General features: G+C 42.5%; 1 protein-coding gene across 1 annotated transcript in view; it reads right to left on the reverse strand.

Annotated features, from left to right (window-relative positions):
* AOAH (acyloxyacyl hydrolase) overlaps positions 1-8,433 on the reverse strand; it is an 83,031-nt gene extending 74,598 nt beyond the window's left edge. Inside the window, 3 exon segments of the mRNA XM_027675680.1 lie at positions 7,599-7,753; positions 8,143-8,165; positions 8,167-8,433. Coding sequence (XP_027531481.1) covers positions 7,599-7,753; positions 8,143-8,165; positions 8,167-8,268 — 280 coding nt within the window. The 5' untranslated portion in view covers positions 8,269-8,433.
* Positions 8,434-9,587: the final 1,154 nt, after the last annotated feature.

Consider the following 9,587-nt stretch of genomic DNA (forward strand, 5'->3'; position numbering starts at 1 on the left):
CTTTTAACTCAGATTTTGTTTCCTATTTAATTTACAGTGCCAGTGTATTTTATAGAGATATTGAAATGATGGAATATAATTAGAGGTATCCATTCAAACATGTTGGCATATACAAGACCCTTTCACCCTTAATTTGCTAAGTGTTATAAAATATCCTGGAAATACTAAATTATACACTATTAACAAACCTGTCACCGGGTATTAAATTACATATAGTATATTGGCTAAAGATATTTTTAAAATATTAATAGCAATATAACAGTATTTTGAGTACATTTGTAACAAAATCAGTAACAAAACCAGCAAACCCTGGAATACCAGTTATCATTTCTGTTGCACATGCAATAGCAGTGAGCCACCTCAGGCACCCTAACTTTAGAGCCCTATTCATTCACTACTGTTTTGTTAAGACATCCAATAAGGACTCTGATAGAGCTATGACAGTACCGAAAATTCAGTTTCCATCCTGTGGAAGACACTAGTACCATACCTGCCAACCAAACGTATCCCAAATGTTTCCTATACTACACTTTAAAAAGCCCTATTTAAAAAATCTATAGCCCCAGTAATTTCCAATAGAAATGTTTTCTGTATTAATTAATAGGAAAAAAACCCCATGTTTATATGTGTGCCATTAACATATTTATCTTTTCCAAATCAAGAAAGGATATTGAAAATTTACTGAAGTCTGATTGCTGGCAGAGGAGGTTAATGTGAATGGGTAACTTCATCCTTGTCACAAAGGTTTGACCATTTTAGGACTCTGAATGCATGAAACTTGTTTCAGATATACAGTTCCTAAAACCAGTAAAAGTGATTGCCTTAAACATAAGCCGAAGTTCTCTCTAAGGGTTAACATATGAACAAGAATGAGAGGCACACACATGGCAATCAGCTTCCAAATAGACCATCAATAAATAGGACTATTAAAGAAAACTTATACTGAAGGCAAGCATAAGTAATGTAAAATGTACACGACTACCCATATCTACAAATGCACACAGATGTGACTGTGTATTTACACACACACATAGATGTAGATGTGTTGGTGTGCTGAGTATACCTTTTTATTGTGATCAATAGATATATTTACATTTTACAGTCATAAACTTTCAGTAAGAGTTGGGGTGATTCTGGAAATGATGTTTTTACCATCAGTTGCTGAATAGTTGCTTTAGTATCTCTACTGTATTTATTACTCCCATGTCTGTTTTTTTCTATCTTAAGTATAAACCTAGGAAAAAAATTTTATGGTCAAATTTAGTATTTCTTGTTGACCAACAGGCCAAATTTTGCCGCTGAGTAAACTGAGCAATGTTGGTGAACTAAACAGAGGTGCTGCGGCTTGGCAGTGGTTTAGCTGTAATCAAAGTCAATTCCCAGCCTTTCAGAGTAAAATACATTGTGGTGCTACACTGATATTGGGCATGGCCTTTTTACAGAACTCATTGAGCTGTAAATTATACGTTCTGTCATGGTGCCTCCCCAGACAATATGTGCACAGCCACTTTGTCTGAGCACAGTTGTTAAAAGCCTCCAACTCCATTTGGCATGTTCCATTGTGTGAAGTTATCAGGAGCTCCAGACGCCACCAATCCTGCTGCCACTCTGCGGGGCATATTTCATCCCTGCACTCATGCACAGCTAGACAGAGGCAAACTGTTGAGGACAATGACAACCACGCAAATCAACGCAGGTAGAGGTCAGCGTTTTACACTGCTGGTAGCTCGGAAACATCTGTTCTTTAGTGTAATCAGAGCTGAAAATATGTTTTAAAAACATGCTTCTTCATACACTAGGAATTATGTGCTCCTGGCTGAATGGAAGTGCTGACCTGCAAAGGTTGCTGAGAATGGCATTATATTGAGCACAAAGATGGGGAAATTTGCTTCCCTGGCTGCTGACCCACAGGATCTCTGCTCACTAGCAAAGAAGATGGACAGCGTTGCTGTCTGGTGGTATTGAGTGCTCCCTGACTAATTACCTCACTCCAAAAAGGGCAACCAAAGTTAATGGTCAATAGAGCAGGGCAGTTGGCTGCTGGAGAGAAAACAAATAAGTGCTGCTGTTTGCAAATGGTTCTCGCAGTTGCAGCACTGAACCCCCGAAACACTGAAAGAAGTCCTCTTACACAACCTCTGCTCTAGCAGTTGATCTATGCCACCTAGGCCATTCTAAAGGGACAGGCTAGACACAGTCTGCAAAAATCTCTAATGAGGTCTTCTACAGATTTCTCAGGAACTAATGACTGTGCTCACTTATTACTGACCTCAGAAAATCTTCCTCCTAACCCGAAGGTCCTCACTGGTACCCATTTCTGTTATTTCTTGCCATAGCTGTTATGAACCTTGAGAATGGATCACCCTTTTAATGTTTTCAAGGACAGACATGTTTTTCTCAAGTTTTTCTTCTCTAGACTAATTAACTCTAATTTATTCACTCTTTCTTTATAGCTTATGCTTGCTTTTCTCTGAAACCTCCTGTCACTCTGCATCATTCTTGATGCACAGCCCCAAAAGACAAGGCAGAAATTCCTCTGAGGCTTTGTCAATGCTGAGAAAGGTAACAGGTCTTGCAAGCTAACTTCTGTTCACACGTCTTGGTGCTCGCCACGTGTGTGGCGACAGCATGCCATCATTGTGCTTCACGACAGCATGCCATCATTGTGCCACCACAAGCCCAGATGATCTTCCCTAGGGATGCTACCCAGCTGGTTGGGCCTCATCTGCTACGTCATGGACTATTTCTACTGAAGTGCCTTCAACATTCCCATATTGAAATAATCTTTTCAGCCGCAAGTACTCCGAGTTGTCAAGATTGTTTTGAATTTAATTCGGCCCTTCATTGTACTTGCAAACAATTTCAGCTGTATATGAGCTGCTAATTTAATAGCACAAATTTCATTATCTTGGCTAATGAAAATATGGAATGATAGTATGTTCAAAAGAGAAGTCCAAGAAAGATGTAATTTTGTATATCCTTTTGCTTAGGGAATGAGCCACTTGTAATTACTCTCTGAACAAGACTACCCACCAGTTTTGTCCTGCCCTGTAGAAGCTTAATCAATGTCACACGTCTCTCAGCCATAAGATTAGTGCTAAGGTAGTACCAAAAGCTTTACTAAAGTCCAGCTATAGTATCTACTGCTTCCTCTTTGTCTATACACCATTATACCATTGGCAAAGAAAATTAGATTGATCTGACACTATTTTTGAAAGGTGCTTTTAAAATGTTTTATTAACTATTTCATGATTTTTCTAGGAATTGATGCTTAACTCACTAATCTACCATTCCCCAAATTTCTTCTTCACTATGTTGCAGAGAGATGAATACAGCAGTTCCCTTCTGTCTTTCAGTGTCTCCACCGGTTTCTGCATCCCACAGGACAGCTTCTGGCTTTCCTGAGGTTGCTTCAGACACCTCTGAATGAAGTCAACTTTGCTAGAGAACAGAACAATTTGCAAAAACACCGAAAAGGCTCTGCTGTAATTTAGGGCGGTAGGCAGCATGGAATAAAAACTTTAAAAATTAGAAGAAAAATTTTAAGAAATGTAGAAAAATAAAGAATATGATCTCAGGTATGATGAAATACTAGTGTCAGCAGTTACCAGTGTTATTGTACTGTCTTTGGGTACCTTAACATTAAATAAAACTTTGCTTGTCCTGTGAAATGGGCAGTTTTTTCCTCATTTAACAGACAGGAAAGTCAGAGACCTCAGTATCTGAAGTGTTCATTCTTGCTTAGTTTTTGAGAGAAAAATACACAGAATCTCTTTCTCAGGATGCCACACTGAAACTGTCAGGCTGCACTTAGCAAAAGGATTTCTAGGTCTCGTCCTGAATAAACCTCTTAAGCCATACTGCCCATCAGTAACAAACAGAGAAAGGAAAGCCAGACCCAGCATCCAGCTCCCAAACCAGTACACAGAGCAAATCTCACTGCCTTTACAGGCGGTAAAACAGCTTCATGGGCTCTTGCAGTCCCTTCCAACTCAGCATATTCTGTGATTCTATGATTCTATGTAGAAAAAAATTACAAAAGCCCTTTTATCTACCATAAGGAAAAACCAGAAGAATATATCACATGCAAAGTGTGTAAAAGGCCAAGAGGAAGGGCCTGAGCTGATTTCACACAAAAAGGGTGGCATTTTTCCAGCCTGGGGAGACAGGAAACACTGACAGAGAAAAGAGAATGTCACATGTTGGGAAAGTTTTTCTCATGACAAGGCCAAAGGAAGACCATTTATTTGGTTGTGGTTAGAAACTGTTATAGACCAGTTATCTTAGATGGTTAGGAACTGCTTAGGTACACTACATCTGATCCTGTGGCTGGGAGGATTATTACTGGATGCTTTTCCCCTCTTTGCCATAACTCTAAAACGCAGCAGTACTAAATCCTTTTTTAGGTGGGAACACTACAGTTGCTTTATTTGCACACCATGTCAATTATGAAAAGACTTTCCCTGAATGAAGCAGCCACATTTTTCAAGAAAATGCAGAAAAAAATGACATGACCTTTTTTACAGTTCCTGAGGATGATTAAAACTTTTGTCTAATGTTTTCTAATATGAGTTTGTTGCAAAAGAGTCACTTTTTTTAGACAAGTGACAATCTGAAAGCAGATATGTTTTGACCAACCTCTCCCTATGAGTTGTCTGAGCTGTTCAGCCTGCTGTGGCACCTCATTGGAGGTATGCTCTCCTCTCCCCCTGCCATATTCTGTATCAGAATACAGGTGCTGACACAAAATACATTTCCCAGGATCTGCCAAGGGCAGGGAAGCCCCTTGAAGCATCTAACTGCTTTGCCAGTATGACCAGAATATACTGGCGCAGATGGTGGTGCCTACCCAGGGAATGCCACTAGCAAGAAAAACAGAAGGAGGAAGCAACCAAGTTGTACCACACTTAACGGAGGCACCAGAGCTGCACTTTGCTCTCCTGTCATATCATTTCTACATATTTCTTCAAGAAGTGTGATAATTTCAGTGGAAAGGATTAATGGGAAATATTTTCGTGGTTTTGTTACTGGAAGAGCATCCATTTTCCAACAGGAATTGGCTACTAACACAGCAATCCTGATCAAGCAGGTGGTACACAGGAGTGATCAGAAATGACTATTCAATGTGAAGTTACCTCATTTCCCTCAGAAAACAGGGGCAGATAACTTTCAAAGATTAGACACCTGACCACACATTTAACTTGCATGAAAAACCCCATTTCTTCAATAAAATCTCCCATACATTCGGCAGCAGGCATTTCTCACATCAAAAATTAGATTAGATATTAGGAAGAAATTCTTCACAGTGAGAGTGAGAAGGAATTGGAACAGGATGCCCCATACCTGGCACTGTTCAAGGCCAGGCTGGATGTGACTTCGAGCAATATGGTCTAAAGGTCTATGGCAGGGGAGTTGGAACTATATGGTCTTTAAGGTCCCTTCCAACCCAAACCATTCTGTGATTCTCTCTGATTCTATGAAAAATTCTGCCTTGATCTATAAGGCCAAGAAAACACAGAGGAAGTTCTTATGGTTCTCTCCCATTACCTTCCAAGATGGCAACCCAGGGTCTGGGGTCGAGCTATTGGAAGGAAATCACAAGTTGATTTTGCTTAATTTCTGCTCCTAAGAGGGCTAGTCTCTGAATCAGATGCAAGAACTGACTTTATTCCTGCTCCAAGCCATGGCAAGCACAACCATCAGTTTCTCTGTGCTTTCTCTTTCCTGCTTGATATAATGAAGGGACACAGTAAGTGTTTTCAAGTATTCAGTTGAGAGAGCAGCTAATCAGTAAAAGCCCAGTGGCAGACATCTGGGCTAGCAGCCACCAGCCCTCCCTGCCAGGCCTGGCTCATGCACTTTTAACACTTGTCACACTTTGTTTTTATCTTGCAGTTTACAGAGGTGGGCCACAGTCTGTTTTGGTCCTGAGTTGAGCTCACAAGGATGTTCTTAGCTGAAGGGACACTTAGAGAGAGCAACTGGTGTGGAAGGCAGTGTTTTTCCTGTCCCCTCGCTGGAGACAAGAGCCAGGGACATGTTCAGTGGTCCCAGCAATGGGGCTGATTCAGCTCTCATCCCTTTAGGAGGGAAAAAAGGACCTTGCATGAGGCAACTTCAATGTTATGTGCAGTCACTTTAGGAATTTAGAACTTTGCTGGATCAACAGGATGGAAAGGGTAGACAATGCTTACACCTAACATCTAAAAAACACTAGTGTAAAGTGTTTAGTGTAGCGGATGAGCATGATCACTGACTTTCCTGTGTCATCAAAATGGTAGCACCCTAAAGATCTCCCCATTAAACACCACCACTTCCCCCTTGCTCTGGCAGCTGCTCAGTCACAGCTTGCATGGCTGCCAGTCCAAACAAGGCCAGTCCCTGACAGTCATTTCTGCTTTTCACCACTTGTTCTCATGTTCCATCTGGTGGCTGAACCCCATCAGGGGCTGCACAAGCCTCACCACCCTGACTTCCACTTTGCTCCACTTTTGGTTCATCCTTCCTCGCTGGCACCAAAACTTCCAGGGGCACTGTGGATGGCTCAGAAGTGAGGTAAAAATCTGATTTTATCAAGCTTAGGAATATTATTTCTAATTGTATTCCTTGAGCCATAGTGAAAAGAATTATTTCCTTATGAAGGATGGAGAGTTGTGACAGGGTTTATGTTTACAGCACAAAAAGTGCCCAGGGAAACTAAAAGAATCATGGAATTATTTAGGCTGGAAAAGACCTCTAAAATCAATGAGTCCAACTGAAGACAAAATAAAGCATTTGATTGTAATGCATAAGACATACCCAACACTTCACATTTGCACACATAAAAAATATAAGATCCCACATCTCTCTAGATATACAGAGTCTCATGACAAGGGCATTTCTGATGCAGAGATACCCACAGTTTAAACTGACTCTGGTGTTACCGGTCTTGCTTTGGGAATCAGCCAGCTGAGGATACCCCTTAGCTACAGATCTTGTGGAGATCACCACAGTCACCAAAGTCACACTAGAGGGGTGTTGCCAACTTGCCTTACTTTCGTACAAGTCATGCAGATGCATGCACTCACAAAAAGGAAAGGAAATGTGAGGAAAAAGCCTTTCCAACTTGGCTGTTCAGAGATGATCATCCAGACCACAAAGGTGTCTGTCCCAAACACGGACCAACCACTCTTAAAAAGAGTTTCCAAGGCAATGAAGACAATGGGGAGACTCTGGGCAAGTCTGAAGGAAACTGTGCCTTCCTGCAGTTAAGCAAAATGCATTGTGAACCCTAACAAATACAAGGACCTCACAACATCCTGTTTCCATGTACCAGACCTACAGACATTCAAACCAGCTTTTCAGTTACCATTGCTCACAGAGCAAACCCATGAACTTTGGGAAGCAGCCACTGAAAAACAAAATCATAAAATAACTCCAGACCCCACGATGGCCTTGCAAAATCTTCAGTGACTGTTTCACCAAAGACTACAAGTGTTTTGCAGTACAGCTGTTGAAATAGATAAAGGAGCGATTTATGATGTGCACAGCAATTCTCAGCTCGCCAGTGGAGTAACGAATGAACAAGTCCAGCAGGCAAACAAAACCTGGATACATACCAACGCAGGTCTGTCCTTTGTACAGCCCAATGGGAAGTGAAGGGGGTGGTAGTTCATTTTCATGGTGTAGAGGGGAGGAAGAGGCAGCCTTCAGCAGAAGCAAGAGGCAGAGGATGCAGAATAAATTAAGGAATGTTTGCCTAGGGCCCTTCATCCTAAAGAAGGAAAAACGGAAGAAATCAGGCAGGAAGGGAGCACGTGGACATGCTCAGAGAGCATCCTGCATTCCTACAGCTTGAGATGAAAGGAGACTTGCATGCCTCTGTAGCTGTAAGTGATACAGGGGCAGATACCCAGGTAGGCACACAGACATTCTGCCCTCCCACAAGGTGCATGGAGGATCCCACACTCTCACATCGCAGGTGCTCTCCCAACCCCTGCTCTTTGCACACCCCTCAGCTCCTCTCAGGCCCTGCCACCCACTAAACCCAGCAGATCCCACACACCCAGGCACCCCATGACCAGACTGGGATGACCCCACGGCCCAGGGCTGCTCTCCACACCCCCACGCGACCCCGCTGCCCCATGTGTAGCTCTTCCCAACCTGCTGGCCTGGGAGGACCAATAAGAGTTGGATGAACAGCTCTGGCTCAGCGCTCCGGTGTCTCCTGCAGTAGCAGCGGATGAGTAACGACCTTGAACCGCAGTAGTTGCCGGAGCCACTCAGCATTAATAATGCAAGACACTCCCCTGAATAACTAGTGTTGCAAAAAGAAAAAAAAGGAAACCAACTCCACAAACCCTTCCCCCCTGCACCATTACTCCTCTGCCCTCCTCCGCAGACTAGAAAAAAATATCTCTCCGGCTGCTTGTGTAAGATTTTAGACCAGGGTTTCCGTTCGGGAGGACTGGGTGTGAAAAATGAGAAGCTGCTCAAGCCAGAGCAGCAGGGGCAGAAGGGATGGGGCTGCCACGCTGGGGTTTTGCCAGGGCTTTAGTTCTGCTGGGACTGAGCCACGGGGATGGGAAACAGCTGCCAGTGTAAGGGCAGCACTGGGAGCTGAACCCCTGTTGTCATCAGCTTTGAGCACATTTGCTCGCAGCTCTCAGCTGCCTGCGAGGCTTGAGAAATCCCGAGCTGTTCCTACTTTGGCAGTCACAACAACCAAAGGTTTCCCTGACTCTGTTTTTTTTCCCAATCCCTCAGATAAGGCAGAAACCAGTTGTTCTCCAGCCTGAAGCAAAAGCAGAGAGTAAAACATTTTTAGATGACGTTGCTTCAGAGCTGGAACAAGTCCGTACAGCCACATTCCAGACACTGTATGTATTTTTGTATAACCCTGGGCAAGCCTTTTGCCCTCTCAGTGGGCCACAGGTACTTGTATTTCCTTTCCACTCCTCGCCTGCCTCTTTCAGAAATTGACAGGCTGTTAACACAGGTTGCTAAAGGACAATGAGGAGCCTGTCTCACCTGGTATCCCTGCATGCTTCCCGGGAGTAATTAAAAGAGACTTATAAATAGTGTCGTAAAAGGAGAACTAGAGGATCTAATAAAATTCCTGCCAATTCCTGCAGATCAACGTGATCACGTAGGTATCAGATCCACTTTAGTATTTAATGCGGTTTTTGCAAACCACTTCTTTCCTTGGGAGCCTGACCTATGACTTTTTAAAGTCCCAGAAAGTTTGCCTCAACTTTGATAAGCAGGATTTGCCTTGTGCTAATGATAATATAATCCAGCGGCTCTGGGGAAAAAAAAAGACTTTAAAATCTTCAATGTGAATACAAATCACTCCATATCTCCATTCCCTAAGTCAAGCTGCTGGCTTTCAAATATACGCTTTTCTTTGAAAAAAAGGAGAAAATAATTAAACCCAAAATAGAGGCAATAGCTGTTGCCTGAGTTTTGCAGAACTCTTCCTGCTTATCATTCTCCCTATAGCTAGCAATGCTGGTTTTCTTTTTTTTTAATAGCACATAAACAAAAATCATAGTGCGAAGTACCTTATCCATATGCCAATCCTACTGAAATCTGCAGGATGTTTTTCT

The sequence above is a fragment of the Neopelma chrysocephalum genome, unplaced genomic scaffold (genome assembly GCF_003984885.1).
Source record: "Neopelma chrysocephalum unplaced genomic scaffold, ASM398488v2 Primary Assembly neopelma1_26, whole genome shotgun sequence".
Classification (NCBI taxonomy): domain Eukaryota; kingdom Metazoa; phylum Chordata; class Aves; order Passeriformes; family Pipridae; genus Neopelma; species Neopelma chrysocephalum.